The 16,539-nt window shown below is 39.4% G+C and overlaps 2 protein-coding genes across 5 annotated transcripts; one reads left to right on the forward strand and one right to left on the reverse strand.

Annotated features, from left to right (window-relative positions):
• The first annotated feature begins 1,008 nt into the window (after positions 1-1,008).
• dnajc19 (DnaJ (Hsp40) homolog, subfamily C, member 19) lies at positions 1,009-3,185 on the forward strand. Its single transcript, XM_067513325.1, has 6 exons — positions 1,009-1,164; positions 1,529-1,580; positions 2,126-2,199; positions 2,289-2,368; positions 2,572-2,642; positions 3,071-3,185. Exons 1-6 carry the CDS (start codon positions 1,162-1,164, stop codon positions 3,139-3,141), a joined length of 351 nt encoding a protein of 116 aa, XP_067369426.1. The 5' UTR covers positions 1,009-1,161; the 3' UTR covers positions 3,142-3,185.
• A 570-nt stretch (positions 3,186-3,755) lies between these two features.
• Positions 3,756-14,443, reverse strand: fxr1 (FMR1 autosomal homolog 1). Of its 4 annotated transcripts, none has more exons than XM_067513323.1 (18): positions 14,185-14,443; positions 12,465-12,517; positions 12,265-12,358; positions 12,105-12,176; positions 11,718-11,866; positions 11,416-11,509; positions 11,178-11,294; positions 10,857-11,027; positions 10,566-10,644; positions 10,143-10,252; positions 9,923-10,009; positions 7,882-8,107; positions 7,618-7,711; positions 7,324-7,445; positions 7,001-7,210; positions 6,609-6,686; positions 5,898-5,980; positions 3,756-5,658 (listed from the first exon to the last, which is right to left on the reverse strand). In XM_067513323.1, the coding sequence occupies exons 1-18, from the start codon at positions 14,233-14,235 to the stop codon at positions 5,467-5,469; spliced, it is 2,082 nt and encodes a 693-aa protein (XP_067369424.1). In that variant the 5' UTR covers positions 14,236-14,443; the 3' UTR covers positions 3,756-5,466. The 4 variants fall into 4 exon arrangements, with proteins under 4 accessions (XP_067369424.1, XP_067369423.1, XP_067369422.1 ...); XM_067513322.1 differs by having other exon boundaries at positions 9,923-10,015; XM_067513321.1 differs by having other exon boundaries at positions 9,923-10,018.
• Between the last annotated feature and the right edge of the window lie 2,096 nt (positions 14,444-16,539).

The raw sequence follows: 16,539 nt of genomic DNA on the forward strand, positions 1-16,539 counted from the left end.
GCTAACAGTGTTTGCTAACAGTAGCGTTAGCTGTAAAACCGCATCCAGCTTATAAGGTGTCACATTAAGTCAACACCTCAGAAAACTTATAAGGGGTTTAAAATATGGGGGGGGGGATGATTAAAACCAACAGCATGAGTAAAATAAACCTACCGCCAAAAGTCCATGTCATCTTTCAACTAACGAACAGAAGGTAGGTGAGGCGACAGGTGCTGGTATCCGGACTGAACGGATTTTGAAGGAGAGGCCATATTCTTTGTCAAACTTTTACAGCCGTTGTCTATTAAACCTTTACAATAACTACTTTTTTTGTTACGTGACCTTGGGTTTAAAAAAGAAAAAATGGATTTCTGTTGGGTTATTTGTGCTGCTTTTTCTTTTTTTTTTTCTAAGCCTCGGCGACAAATTTCTCATACCAGAGGTTTCAATTTTAGCCCTATAAACCTAGACGTCGCCGCGATATTTCATCGGGCAAGACTGGTAAAAAAATTAAATACAGGAGCTCCTGTCTTGGATAAAAAGCAATATGACGTTTCCATTTGTTGATCGATTTCAGCGAATCACTTTTAAAATAATGTAGATGATCTAAGTATAGTACAGGAATGAAGAATCTCCCTGAGCGAAGTGATTTATATGTAAAATGTCACAAGAAATTATAAACCCTTATGTTTGTCAAGCATGTCAAAGCATCGTCTATGTAAATATGTCTGCAGTTAGTTATTGGAGTTTGGCTTGCAAGTCAAACTCACTTATTATGATTATAACGTGTTATTTTTTTTTTTATTTTTTTTTCGCCATAAAAATATTTTATTGAAAGTTGCGAGTATATAGTGTGATATTTAGGGACTGGCAACCACTTTTATTTTATTCGGCGGTCATAATTTTCCAAAAATGTACATACAGAAATTTAAGGACAAATGTGTAGACTAGTTTAATATTATTTAAAAGTCTACAGGAAAAAAAAAAACCCATCTCGGCTACTCTTACATCTGGTGGCGGGTTGTTTGCGTTTTCTCTATCATATCCGGCAACACAGTGTACGACAGTTCGTCACCATTTCCGGCATAAACCCATGAACAACGAACTTGTATACGGCGAAAATATGAGAGGTCACAATGCATGGTCCTAGTCTTCAGCAGTGAAGGGATATAACACGCAGACATGGTAGTTTCAGCGTGTTGTTTTATTGACCGGGAAACGATTTTAAAACGGCTGCATGCTCGTGGGTCAGCCAGGAAATTAACGTCCAGTAAAAACTGCTAAGCTAACATTAGCTTTACTTCAACGTGCATGTCCCAACAAGATGTGACCAAAACCTAGTTATGCTTTTATTGCCCGCTGTAATTTGCCAAGTTATCAACAATATATACATAGTATATAGTCAACATTATTGTGTGATTATTTAATTTTGGCATCGCAGTGCTTTTAAGCTTCATCGTGTGTTACTTTTTTTCTGACAACCTGAGGACAAGTTGCTGATTATCCGTAGCTGTTATGTTCTTATGTTCTCGCCTTTCTCTCGCTGCAGGCCGGTTCCATGGTGGCTGCGGGACTGGTTCTGGCAGCAGCTGGATTTGCGGGTAACTAACTCTTATTAACCTTTTTATTTCCCAGAGGAACTTAAAATGTTAACTTGAGCTTTTTGTATGAAATTGAATCTCGTGTTTTAACACTATGAAGTCAAAACTGGAGTAAAAGAAAAAATAGCAAGTCAAACTTCTTTCACTTTAATATAGTCAATATTGTCATCACTGCCTTTTAGTAAGTGTTTTACAAAGAAAAGAAGTGAATGTCTGTGTGGCTTATTATTGTTACTTATTACTTTTGTCTAATAATATAGGCGTTTTATTTAAAAAAAATAATAATTTACTTCAACCTGTTTGGGAAATGTTTTAATACACTTCACAAGTTACAGAATGTGAAACCGATCTCATGTCAACCTCACAGTTGTTCATGTTGTGGAAAAGCTTTCATTTACCTTTCAATACAGTGGGGTCCTTAATTAGATCCAAATTGATGACAATGTTTTAATAAAATACATGTTGGTAATATTTACTTAAGCTGTGTTTAAGTGGATTTACTCAGTAACAGAGAAACTTCATGCTTTCTCTTCTTTGTCCCCCAGGGCGCTATGCCATGCAGGCCATGAAGCACATGGAGCCTCAGGTGAAACTGGCCCTCCAGAGCTTCCCCAAGTCGGTATGTATTGGATAACTCTTGATCATACACTTTAGATTTACTGATTGCAGACCCACTGTAGTGAGCTCTAACCGTATATGTTGTTGCAGGGGTTTGGGGGAGGATATTATAGAGGTGGATTTGAACCAAAGATGACAAAGAGAGAAGCTGCCCTTGTTTTGGGTGTCAGGTATGGCTGCGGTCTTTTCATCACTTGGTATTGTGCTTCACTTAAACGGAACAGTTATGTGTTAGTGTACATCCAGAATCACATTAAAGCATTAAGTTTGGGCTGCACATTGACTTAACTGTTGTCTGCTTATTTTTAAAAATCAGTATGCCTGCTGATTATAACAATAATTCAAGGTTCTATCACTGCTCCACCCTCTTTAGTCCCACAGCCAACAAGATTAAAATCAGAGAAGCCCACAGAAAACTGATGATTCTGAACCATCCAGACAGAGGTAAGTGGAAGCTTTAAAATTGTTGCGTATAGATATCTTATGGAGGTGCAGGTTAATGAGGAAATAAATTACCTAGCATACCCTATAATCATCATCGTCACTAATTATTCTGCATGCTGCGTACAGTGTGATTTCTTCAAATGCTTTTTTAAAATAACAGACTAAAGTTTAAAGATAATCTTCTGTGTAACATGACATGGAAAAGTAGAACAAATTCTCAAACCAGAAAATGTATGGTATACAGTATTTATTTTTGCTTTAGAAATTATTAGTTGTTTTTTTTTTTTTTTCATTGTTAACTGATGAGTTAATTATTTTAACAGACGTTATTTTCTTGGTTGCAGGTTGGCTTGAATTCTAAAAGCAGGTGTGTGTGTTGGCATAAAGCATGATGAATTTTGAACATGATTCCTCTGTTTGCCTCATAGGTGGATCTCCGTACCTAGCAGCAAAGATAAATGAAGCAAAGGATCTAATGGACGGCCAGATAAAGAAATGAAACTCAATAATAAAACTATTATTAAAACACACTGCTTCAAATCATACTGTTGCACTGACTGTATTGACTTGATCACTTACCAGGCTTTTATAACTGATAGTTCTCAAGTAAAACTGAAAAACTGTAAATGGATTTCTCCCTCATTAATATGTTGTCTTTTTGTTTGTATACTTTTTAGCAAATGTTTTTCTAAGTTGGTTTCGATTCAGGTTGCTCACTTTGAATTTGTAATTAAAGTGCTCAACTTTGGAAGATAACAACCGACAGCTGAAGCCTGATTTAAGCATTTGCCAGATTTTCCAGTTTTTACACCGGTTTTTACTTAAGGATGTACAGATGTCGTTCATCACTAGAACTGAAATTTGCTTTCAGAGTTTTGTGGGTATGGACAAAAACAATTACAGTGAACAAAAACCTGTTACATACATAATGGACATATTGTTTAAGGACAAAATGTGAAGTATTATTTAGATATCATAATAGAGTGACATGCTGGAATGTCAAGGGTTCAAGTCCAAACTGTAAATATTGCATTCTGATATGAAATCAACTAGATGCCGTTTTTAATTTTACATTTCTACAACTTCCTTCTTCACATAAGAGCCAAAACACAGTTGGGTTTTAGATCTAAATGGAAGATCAAGTTTATTTAAGAACTACCTGCATACAAAACATATTGCACATCAACCAGACCGATCCTTACAAAAAAAAAAAGAAAAAAAACATACTGTAGTTGACCCAACACAAACACTTGGGATGTCACAACTCTCAGTAGTCCAAATTGTCTCAAATAACCCCTAATAACACATGTTTTAGTGTTTTTTTAAATACTGTACATTTTTAAAAATAAATAAACCAAATTAATCTCCTTCCTAAGTGGAACAGTCATGACCAGTTTCCAGCCAGCCGGTCTATGGAAGAACCTTGAAAATTACATTGTCGTCACCTGAGCTTGGTCTTCCAGGAACATCTCAACAACAGAGTCGGATTTTTATTTACCACTCCCTTCAGGATTTTTGCAAAAATGGGCATGTAAAAAGGGATGTTACCCTCCAAGATTCCACACACAAGTTATAAATCAATTGTTTTAACAAGATTTCAGAGAGGAAAGAGCATCAGTGTCCCTCTTTTCATATTTTACAAAACTGCCCAATGTTCAGAAATGAGATGTTTCCAGGAAGCCCAGCACTGATGCCTACATCTCTGTCCAGCACTAAACACTAACAGGCCAGTTTTCAGACTCAACTACAATCAGCATTTTTTTTTAACAGAAAATGGTTGTTTCAGTGCAAAGAAATCAACTCTTATTGTTTCTTTTCCAGACACGCTGTAATAACATTTCTTCTACGACCAAAGTGGTTGCATATTGAAAAAGAGAAAGCAGCTAATGTCAAACTCCTCAACAGATATATATTTATATATATAAAGAATAACTGGACTTATTTCCCCCACAAACATTAAGAATAGACACACCTGATTTTTAAAAAGATATGCCTCTGAAATCCTTTCAGGGTTTTTCGGTGTTTGCCTCCACCTGCCTGCAGTGCCATGGGGATACATACTGTAAAGCACATAGAGACAGTTCAGCTGCGACAGACGACGACAACCAAGAAACACGGAAATAAGTGAAAAGATTTCAGATGGTGTGCAGAGCCAGGCAACAACATGTTGATTCTACTCTCAAGGCACAACAGCTGTATTACATGTATGTCAAACATACTCGGGTTTCCAACTAATTCTGCACTGTGGTACTGCTCATGCAGAATGTTGAAGTTACTACTTTAAATGCACAAACATCCTGAAACAAGGCTGTGAAAGCATTTTTCTGAGTACACCTGAAAAAAAGCAGGCTTTTATTTTTCTAAAACCCTGCTATGATATTAATTTAATCGCTAAAAACCTTGCATTTGCTGCATTCATACCACAGTATGAGTTTAAGTGGAATCCCATTCTGAATTTTAAAAATACTGCATTCAGTTCGACCTCTCCCTAAGCTGTCACTGAAGAGTGGACTGAAAAGTACAGTTGAGATGTCTGTAAGTCTGTGTATGTTTGACTATCTTTGGCAAGCTCATACAGGAAGAACTATTGTTTAAAAAAACTGTAGTAAAATGGATTGTTAGACAGAATGTGTGTAAAGGGGAGGTTGATGTTTAAGAACTTGCACAGTGGAACAGGTTTCAAATATCTGTAAAGTGAGAAAAAAGAACAGTGCGTGAATTTAAATGTTTCACTTTTAAGGCTGCTCTAGAGACATAAGAGATTCAATCAAGTGCAGCCAAAGACATTCAAATATTTGAAACCATTTCCTTTGCTGGGATCTGACTAAGAGAGCCCATTAACAACAGGCTGAGAGTTAGAGTCCCCTTTGTAGGAGACTTTGGCTGGGATCTCAGGGGAAGACCTGGGACCTCCGGTGGTATTGTTGCCCTCACTCTCGGCAGCATCGTTATTAGAACCATTAGCAGTTGCCACGGCAGACTGTGGGCTGAGCTCGTCGATGGTATCAACCTGAGACTGAGAAATGTACGACCATCAAATACTGCATTTCTCATACATTTATACAAATTCACCATTACAGTAAGTAGCCAGAAATAAATGACAAAGCATCATTTGAATTAAGAATATGAAAAGAATTCCTGGTTAAAAAAGGTTTAATAAGTCACAGTCAAGCATCAGGAATAGTCAAACAACTAACCTTTATAAAGGTTAACTGTTGTTAACAAATTGTTAACACATAACACTCAAACACTTACCACATCCTGGGTTTTCTTGGTGTCAGGGGTGGTCATCTGTCTGCTCTGAGATTCAGCCCTGGATATGTAGTCAGCCACAGTCACTGTACAATTATGATCAGAAATGAAAGAAAAACACTGGTTAAAAAGCTTCTCTTATCAGTGTTGTGGAGCTCTGATACAATCCATCATAGATGTTCAGAGCTTTATCATAATTTTGGCTGTACATCTGGCCGTCCCTGTAAATTAGTAGAACGCAGACTGGTGGCAGTTGTAACATAAGGAATATTCACACCTGTGCATGCATGAGTAATTACTGTGAAAAGGGTTCGTGGTTTACCAATTTAAAAAGCTCCAAAAATTAGAAATACAGCAGACTCACTCGCACTGCGTTAAACTGGGCGCCTGTGTAAATGGTGTAAAATGTTAACTATGACACACCACATAAACCAAGACTGGCATTGCTATGAACAACCTGGCACAAAAACAAGGATGCAGGAAAGTTAGTGGAAGATTGTGCCTGTACGTTAAAACCACAAAGCGGGCAAAGGCACTCGCTATTAAAAAAGCTGTTTGACAAGATAACCAATTCCTGTAGTCAGTCATCATTCGACAAAAGCCACAGGTAACAAGCAACACTCGTGTTGTTTAGCATGAATCTGGTGGCACATGAACAAACGCCAGGCCTGGAGCACTGTTCAGGAGAAGGCAAGCTGCTGTTGACATAGTTACCTGGCTGCCTCTCTTGAGGCAGGCGAACGCGGCGGCGGCGACTACGGTTACGACGCTGAGGTTTAGCTTCAGAGTCATCTAGATGTGTTGATTCATCACAAAGACAGATTTGGGACTTAAGTTGTCTTTGAACTCACTAACTTCTTTCAGACTTAAAATGGGAATTAATGCACAGCTTCACATTCTGACAGCACTTAATGCTGCTGAAAAAAGTATTTGTGGATTTTTGAACAAACAGTAACAGACGTTTTTGATATTCTGCTGAATCAGTGACTGTATATTCACTACATTCCTCAAAATTACAGAGTGCACTGTTTTTGAATATACATAAAAAGATATGTGTAACTATAGGTATACGACGAAAATAACTTTTAATTATGAAAGTTCCCTACCGATTCCATTTTCACTCAATGAAGCATTGTCTGACTCGCTCATGCCATCCATCAATGTGGCTTCATCATCTGTTCTGCGCCGCCGAGATCTTCGCCGACGGTTAGCAGGCAAGTTGGACTCACTAGCATCTGTATCAGCAGTCTGGTCTGTTTCTGTGTTCGTCTCCAGGGTTCCATAGGCATGGTTATCTTCATAGTCCCGAGGTCCTGCTACAATTACGTCAGATTCATGAAAAATAAGTTATACCTAGAGTTCAGAGTGAAACCATCACACGATAGAAGTATTTTTGTGTCCGTTTATGTATTGTAAGACAAATTGTTACCAGAGCTGTTGTTGTATCCTCCTCTTCCTCCTCTTCCACGTCCTCCAAGCCCTCCTCTGCCTCTGCCAGGTCCTGGCCTCCTACGGCCATCTCGTTGTGGTCGTGATCCTCGCTCCCGCTCCCTTCAAGTCAGTTAAAAGAGTCATTTAAAAATCTCTGTCATTTCATTTTCATACAAACAATCATAATGAAGAAAATCCAGCACCAATTAGTGGGTATAAGGCAACTTTCATTAACAACTGGTAACCACATTTTTGTACATCATTGAGTTTGATGTATAAAAAATAAATTCACCTATCCTGGTCCTCTCCAGCCAGGGACCAGTCACTGAGCTCATCCCTCCGCTCTGAATCGGTCTCAGAGGCGTTGGACTGCTCTGAATTGGTGCCTGAAATTAAGCAACACACACAAGAAGACAGAGGGACGGTCACAAAGAAATGTCAGGACAGATACTGAAATACTGGAGCACATCTAGATATTTTCCAGGACATTAGAACTGATGTGCAGGTTATTTTTAATTTCTTGCACAAATGGTAGTCAACACATAACTGTGCCTACCATATCCAGTGCTGTAGCTGTGGCCTCTGCGTCCCCGTCCTCGACCGTTGTAGGAGCGGCTGACATGCAAGGAGGATGAGGAGGCACTGGCATGACTATCTGTATTATATCCCACTCCTCTCTCCCCCCTCTCTCCCTTCTCCCTGTCAGTTGGTCGGTGACCCTGGGTGATCTGGCGTAACTGTTCATCGATCTGCATGCGCTCCAGACGAAGTTGCTCAACCTCCTAGGAGAAAGGAAGAAATTGTGGGTAACAGAAAAATAAAGAGAAACAAAAATAGTCTAAATTGTAAGAAACAGAAAGCATGTGTTATTTTGAAAATCAAATTTAGAATCGATCATCATTTGGAAAATCTCTGAGGAATGCATCTTTTTGTAAAAGGGGTCATCACTGGATACACATTCATAATTCTTATCATACACACATCTAAAACATATCCAGTGTGCCTTTTGCTGCTTATTCTGAATCTTGCTAGGCTGCTTTCCTGTGTATAATCCACAATCTGCCTCAGCTCTTCTTCTAGCTGCTGGCCCTCTGCAAGATGCTCCACCATGTCCTACACACAGAGTGCACAGGACAAACACACATGCACACAGTGCAAAATGCATACACACACCACAGAACAGCAAAATGATTATCTCTATAAATGTTTTCCTACATTTGATACTTGTATGTGTGACATTTATATAGTACTGACCATTAACAATGTAAATTGCAAATGCATTGAGTTATTAAATATGCCTGCAAGAACACTGTTTATACTAGGATGGCATACAATGAGACGTTTGCCTCCGAATGGAATTAATTTGTAAGTATTTGTTACATTACTTAGGCAGCTTTATCCACCACAAAACACTACTGAGCTCAGTCTGTATTCATACCTATGGTATTCATATTTATCATTACTGATAAACTTGACATGCTTTGGTAAAAATTAAAAGCAGCATTCATATTGACTCAAGAGTACTGTAGTAGGCCTTATGTAATAATTATTATAAAACAGATGTCCACTGCACCATTTCATGATTCCAAATGAAAACATGCCGAATGGCTGGAATGGGCATCAAACGGCACCCTGGCAGTAAAAGAAAGATGCAGCACTGAGCGAAAGCAAAGCAGACACTTTTATCCAAAGCAACTTACAAGCAAGTAGCAGACACTGGGGACACCTGTGGGTTCATTGTCCTGCCCAGGGACAATTCAACGTGTAGCAAGGAGGACCGGGAGTCGAACCACTGATCCTGTGGTTCATTGACGACTGCTTTACCGACTAAACTACAGTATTAAGTATACCTGTTATACTGACCATCAACAGAAATGTGTAATAAGCCAATCACGTGGCAGCAACTCAATTAATTTAGGTATGTGGAAATGGACAAGGCTACAAATATGCTGGAGTTCAAACTGAGCATCGGAATAGGAAAGAAAAAAGATTTAGGTGACTCTGGACATGGCATGGTTGTTGGTGCCAGACGGCCTGGTCTGAATATTTCAGTAATTCCTGGGATTTTCACACAAAACCATAGTAAACAGTGCTAAAGCATGGACCCACCCTGCCTTGTATTAACAGTTGAAGCTAGTGGTGGTGTTGTAAAGGAGTGGGGGATATTTTCTTGGTTGTGGTACCACCTAAGTATCATTTAATGCCTCGGCCTACCTGATTATTGTTGGTGTCCATCCCGTTATGACTACACTGTACCCATCTCCAGATTACTGCTTCCAGCAGGATAACATCTTAAACTAGTTTCTTAAACATGACAATAAGTTCACTGTAATTAAATGCCCCCCACAGTCCCCAGATAATAATACAATAGAACAATAGAGGATGTGGTGAAACGGGAGTTTCCCAGCATGAAAGTGCAGACGACAATTCTCCAACAACCGCGGATTCTATCGTGCAAATGTGAACCAAAATGTCCAAATAATGTTTCCAACACCTTGTTGCATTATGGCAGTTCTGAAGGCACAAAAGGGTTCAACCAAATACTAGCACGGTGCCTAACACAAGGGAAAGTGACACACAAACACAGGTATTCTTACATTGAGGTAAGAGATGTGGTACTCCAGCAGGACCTGAACATTGCCAATGCTCTCCTTCGTACCAACAAAGGTGAAGGGGACCATTCCCTGTGTCAACAAAACACAAAACATAGCACAGATGTTAGTATGGGACTGAAGAGGTAGACAACTGGTGAACATTCGCAGGACTCTACAAGCAGTTTTTACAGTAACTGTAAACTTGTTGCAGTAGCAGGCTTACTTCCTGTCGGGGCTGCTTGGTGTCATTGTCTCCTTCTATCCGGACCCTTACCACACCAGACTTGTCCACAATCTCCTGAATGACTTTACCATTCTTGCCAATCACTTTGCCTGTAATGAAAGAGCAGTAACTAGAGTGTAAGAGTGTAAACAACAACAGTAGTGAACCTGAAAGCGTAACTTCCTGTTTGGAAAGGTTGTCTCACATTTTGGAAAAAGTGTTGTTATCTTAGGAGGGAGGATATTTTCTTCTTGCATTAAACAGATGTAGTATTGCTGAGGTTGCTGCTTTGCATTGTATTACTATAGACTGTAATGTGGTTATCATGTCCAAAATATACTGTAGCCACAGCATCTCGTTAGCTGCCCTGGAAAGCCACTCATACACAGAAACTTGGGGGATTTCCAAGTTGCCTCTACATACCAACTAGATTCCTTGGCACTTGGACAGAATCTTCCAGAAACTCCAGGAAACCCCTGGCCTTCTTTACTGCTTCTGCGGTCTAAAAGACAGAACAGGATTGTTGTTATACTGCTCAACTAACAACTCGCTGCTCAAAAACTGAACTAATGCACGTCTACAGTAAACACTGCATGTTCTAGCCAGCTAACAAATAATCTTGATCATAATACAACATTGGTTAAATCCACTGGAAATAAAGATAAATTCAGTAACACCTGCACTCCACCAACACTCTGGCACATACCACCCTACCTCTCCATAAATCCTGAAAGTGCCTGTTTCCTCATCTAACTCAATGGCAGCGACACCTGGAACTTTACGAGCTTGCTGGATGTTGCTGCCATGGCTGCCAATGGCCAGGCCCATCAGATCTGGTCTCACCACAAACTCCTCTTGGAAGGATGACACCAGTTGCCTGGAGCTCTAAACAAAACAAAACAAGTAACATGAAACGTAGTCGTAATCAGTGTTTATTAATACATGTCAATAGCTACAACTCCTCTTGTGGACAACTATAAGTTGAGACAGTTTACTAGAAAAATGAACAGACAGTGAATAGTGTTACCAACTGACCTCCAGATGTTTTGTGGCCTCCTGGTTGCGTGACATGAGCAGCAGTTTAGTCCTGAGACTGCGCAGGTGCATGTCACTCAGCAAAGACACACGTTTCACTGTTGTCTCATTGGTGGACTAAACACACAGAGCAAATAGGAAAAAATTGTATATGCTGAGCCGCTAGTTTGATTCCGATTCTTCTTTTGATTTGATTATCATAAGAAATGTCACAATAGAACTCCAGTGAGGCGCTTACCACAATCACTAGTTGGCTGGTCTCAGGGCAGTAAGACACGCGACAGGCTCCCACTGCTTTCTTGAAGTCCTTATGGGCATTTTCATTCTGGCAACTGCAATACAAAATTGGTATATCCTTACATGGCAGACACTTGAACTGGAGAAACCTTAAAAATGCAGTTCCACGTATAGGCAATATGTAACCTACAATCTACAGTGCGTATAAACCATACACAGTATATATACTACAGGCAAAGAAAACAAGCGCATGAATTTACAATTTATCCATCTTTGTTGTTGGTGCAAACGTGCTGTACGTACGCTTCTTGTAGATCCTGAGGAACAGGGACAGTGCACTTGTTAAAAGAGTTCTTGGTCACAGCATGGTTGGTGTTGACTGGACGCAGGCGCTCAAAGGTCACAATCTCATTGTAGGTTGCATCGCATGCTGCATACTCAATCACAAAGAACTGAAAAGACAGATTCATTGCATGAAATAAAAACTACACTGACTGAAATAAATAAATGTACTTTGGCATTTTATTAATATAGCAATTTTGAACAATAACAAAACTGATTTTAACATTATCGTCATTTGTATGATAGATGGTACTGCTAAAAAGTATTCAAATGTAATACTGTTACTGCTATGTACTTGTAAACACAGAGTACAGTGTAGAAATTCATTTTTGAAAGGAAAATACTTACATCTCCCTTCATCATACAGACTTTAGCCAACCACCAACCACAAGGTTCCTGATCATTGGCTCTGGAGAAGACCTGACAGGACATTACAACAGAAACGGAGTAAGACACAGACAAAGGTTGATATGAGGAAAACAGAAGACTACATGCGTGGCCTTCTCACCTCCACATCCTCGCCCTCTCCAATCTCTTTCTTGGCATCAGAGGGAGGTGGCAACCTTACGTCACTGAAGGGCACCTGGCGTTCTGGCTGCCAACTGAAAAAAAGATGACAATTCTTAACTTGCTGAGGTTTTCCACATTTCTTTTGAACTTGACATGCGTTCTGAAAGCATCCGGAATACTGCAGGAAAATAGACTCACTTGTTCTCAAAGGCAATGGTGAGAGAATCATCGTGGATATCTTTGACAAAGCCCTGCATGACAGACAGAGGTAAGTATAAAGGCAAGAGTCTGACAAAACTAAATTTAAATAGCAGCCACTTCAGCTACAGGGACTGTACAGGACAGAAAGGAGGGAGGGACGAAAGCAGTGTGAACTTAATCACAAGTCCAAACCTTAATCACTTTACATGCCTCTCCTGCAGTAAACAATGCTTATGCATGTTTACAGCTATCTTGCCTTTACGAGGGGCGTAGGGGTCACTAAGGTCCTTTTACAACTACTATACACACAAAATACACATTTACTCTAAGAAGATATAAAAATCAATTAATTGTTTGATAATGTGTTCAAAATGATCTGATGAATGCACTTGTATATAATTTTTATTCGCATAACGTGGGTGTGCTCAGTTCGAGTGATCCATTTGTAACTTGCCGAATGTGAAATGACCAGCATCTGTAATTCCAAAGCATTTATAACTCCAAGAAAATATGCAGATGCAACAATGCTCTAGGTACACAGAACAGTAGCACTGGTAACTAAAAACATTTATTTAAACCGCGTCACTCATTAAAACACAATATATGTGTAACTCCAAAGCTGAAAATTAATATTAAGCTGCTTTAGGGAAATTACTGGGGACACTTAAAACCCATCACTGTTGGTTTTGGTTTTTATTATCAGTTGTTGACGGCCAAAAATATAACTTGAGCCTTATTCTTTGAGGCAAAGCTGTTTCCCTGTGTGATCAACAAAGTTCTCTGAAGCTTGAATCTAAGCATTTCCACAACTCAAAAGGTTCATCCTGGGCAACTGGCAAGCAGGGAGTTTGTACAAAGTATCTGAATGGGCGAAGGGCCGAATTGACTCAAAACGGTGGAGAGTATAAAAAGTGCAATCAAACAAAGAAGGTCTCAAAACGGCTAATGAGAGAGAAAACAAAGAACATCACAGGAGATGATGGAAAAGTTACTATGCGCAGCGGACCTTTAAATAGCTTTTAGGTCTACGGTATCAGTGGCCCTCTGCTGACATGCCAGCTGGTTCGGATTGACAAGGAACAGCTGGCTCACACAGACACATACACAAAATAGCTTGGCCATGATGAAGGATCAAATAATAGACAGCGACAGACGTGGAGTCGCTGCAGCTCAACAAGAGCTATAGCGCCATTGGCACAACTAGCCCCTTAGGGTCCAAAACAACGCACACTGTAATTAACTTTCATAAACTGGGTGGTGTGAGAGATTTCCACTAGTTTAACAGCCCAAACACCAGCGGGCTGCATTTTAAGTGTTTAATTACAACTTATATGAGCGTCGTCCTTCGACGTCAACAGTTGAGCAACTAGCAAGTTAGCTAACTTTCGGCTCGATGAAGCTGCGGCCACACATCAAGCAGTATTAATTATAGCTTTTATTGGTGGTTATGTGTATATATGTGTGTACTAGATATCACAGAAATTGTTACATTTATTCAACTCTGAGTGTTAAAAGGTCGCTAAAAAGTGACAACAAGAAGAGGTTGACGATGCTAGCTTAGCATGCTAATCTTGGCTAGCGGCTGGCCCAAGCTAAGTAAGCAGTTAGGAGGGTTCGGAGAAAGTCGGACCACGCTACCATAATCTAACGAGATTGCAATATCGTCACGTATGGCAGGTTACTTAGTCGGAGCTTGTATCCATACGACGGTATTTACCTTGTAATAAGCCCCGTTGGAGCCACGGACCTCCACCGCCAGTTCTTCCATATTGGACACGCAAAGGATGTTGGGACGACAGGTGCTCGTCAAAGCATCGGGAGAGAGGTTTGAAACCCGGGGAGATGGCCGCTGTGCTGGTATGTTCACTGCTCTCACGTCAGTACAAACGTACCCAAGTTCATTTGGGTAAAAGTTGAAAACAAAAGAAACAATAACGGATCCATTCAGTTGTCTCGTTATGAAATGCAGGGACACAGTAATCCTATGAAACAGGTAGAAATTATGTAATAGCCACTTGTGTGTAATATCATATGACAAAACGTCATATTGAGAACACGGCCTTAACTGTACTGACCTTCCTGCAGACTTGTGCAATAAAAGGGTTATGAAACATGGCCCTCTGCATTTATGATTTTTTTTGTTGTTGAATCGGTTATCTGTACAGGTATGACACCGTTAAGCCGCCGACATGAGGCGTGCAATAATACAACATGAAAATATGCATCACATGTAAAAGTCAAAGTACATGGAGCAATGGAGTATTTTGTGACAGTGTCCACGGTCTCTCTACTTGGTGTAAAAGATGATAATGCTTTGTTCACTTCTGGCTACATTGCACTTACATTACATACCTAATGTGTTGATCAGTTTCAATAAGTACAAAATAAAAATCTTTGATCTAGTCTATAAACGTTCCCATTCAAAATGTACTTCACAGGTATTGGGATGCAGAACTACAGGGATGTATTGAGGAGCAGGGAAACATTATACAGTGTGATGAAGCATCCTCTAGGATATTCTGAAGACAGGCTTGAGTACTTGCTGTGCTCACTCAAAGAAGGATAAAAGAAAAAAAATATGACCTTGCCTCACTTTGGTGAGGAGCTCTGACTGCTTTGCTCTATTTTACAGGTGTGGACTTGGTCCAGTGAATCCATTCTGAGTCCCTGTATGGCCATTATAAGTTCAGAGTCATAGTGGCAGATGGCATGGTCTATATTATTACAATTATTATTATTATTGTTGTTGTTGTTATATGGGACATTTGTCACACTGCCCGGCATAACAACCTTCAAACCAACTCATATTTTCACACCTTTTATTTTACACCAGCTGCTTTACTGAATAATACAACGATGTAAAAATACTCCTCTTAGAAGTAGACAGAAAATCATACTTTAGTAATAGTAAAATGTTATTAGACAGATGTATCTGTACCAAAACTAGCCAACGTACAGAAGTGCCATCTGTGAGAGACTATTGTACAGTCCCTTCCCAATGTATTAGAAGTCCTATGTCATTTCAAATCCCTTGTTTGCAATAATTGCATCCGGCCTGTGACCTACTGACCCCCTCAAAATGTTGGTTTATTCCTTTGATGTGCTTTTTCGGGCTTTTGCTGCAGCCTCTTTTCTTTGTCATTAGAGCGAAATGCATGTTTAGTTTGGTTGAGTTCTGGTGTTTGACTCTAAAAGTTACGTTGCCAAACTAGCACACTTTGGAACAAGAACCCCCCGTAAAATCTCGCATAAGGCGACTAAACAGTGGACTAATACTGCCCCAAAAATGTATTTGGGGCCCCCTTGTAGCTACAGGGAAGCCCGATTGGTCTTCTTTGCCTGGGGCCCCCCAAAATCTAGGGGTGCCTTCGCCTGTCAAGCGCATGTTCTAATACTTTTGTACTGTCTTTAGTGTATATTACATCATTGTAATATTATTATTGATGCACCAATGTGTAAGCAAAACATAAGTTTTGTAGTCGGTTTGATACTTCATCAATATTCTAAGTAGGGCAACAATTAACGAAAGTCATCTGCTGATTATTTATAACGTTAATCTTTCAAGGTTTAAGAAAATAATGAGAGATATCCATCATAATTTCCAACAGCATACACTGTCTGTGTATGTCTCCCTGTGGGGGCTTTGAGATAGACTGGAGACCTGTCCAGGGTTTACTCAGGCTTGAGTCTGTCCCACAACCCTGAACAGGATTAGTGGTCACAGATAATGAATATAGATGATTAAAACAGTTGCTAACTAGTTTCCTGCTAAATGAGGATCATATACTGGTAAATACTATGCTTCAGGTTAGTTTACACTTTTGCAAACTTTTGATTTGTACATTTGTACAAATCTTTTAAATATGTAAAGCAACAGTTGCTGTATAATATATATATATATATATATATATATATATATATATATATATATATATATATACACACACACATATATAATATATTGGAGAGAAAAGTACAATGTTCCCCTGTGAAGTGTAGTGGAGTACAAGTATCAATAACAGAAAATAGTCTTAGGTTAAGTACTTAGTTACTCTTATATTATTATTACAAT

The sequence above is a fragment of the Channa argus genome, chromosome 8 (assembly GCF_033026475.1).
Source record: "Channa argus isolate prfri chromosome 8, Channa argus male v1.0, whole genome shotgun sequence".
NCBI classification, from domain to species: domain Eukaryota; kingdom Metazoa; phylum Chordata; class Actinopteri; order Anabantiformes; family Channidae; genus Channa; species Channa argus.

What these genes read in the sequence shown, in the direction of transcription:
- dnajc19 (XM_067513325.1), top strand. An exon ending in GCCCTTGTTTTGGGTGTCAG is followed by an intron (nt 2,369 to 2,571) that starts GTATGGCTGCGG and finishes CACCCTCTTTAG; the next exon opens with TCCCACAGCCAACAAGATTA. An exon ending in TCTGAACCATCCAGACAGAG is followed by an intron (nt 2,643 to 3,070) that starts GTAAGTGGAAGC and finishes TTTGCCTCATAG; the next exon opens with GTGGATCTCCGTACCTAGCA.
- fxr1 (XM_067513321.1), bottom strand. Translation starts at nt 14,235, where the DNA reads ATGGAAGAACTGGCGGTGGAGGTCCGTGGCTCCAACGGGGCTTATTAC. An exon ending in CCAGCCAACTAGTGATTGTG is followed by an intron (nt 11,295 to 11,415) that starts GTAAGCGCCTCA and finishes CTGTGTGTTTAG; the next exon opens with TCCACCAATGAGACAACAGT. An exon ending in CCAAGAAAACCCAGGATGTG is followed by an intron (nt 5,659 to 5,897) that starts GTAAGTGTTTGA and finishes TACATTTCTCAG; the next exon opens with TCTCAGGTTGATACCATCGA.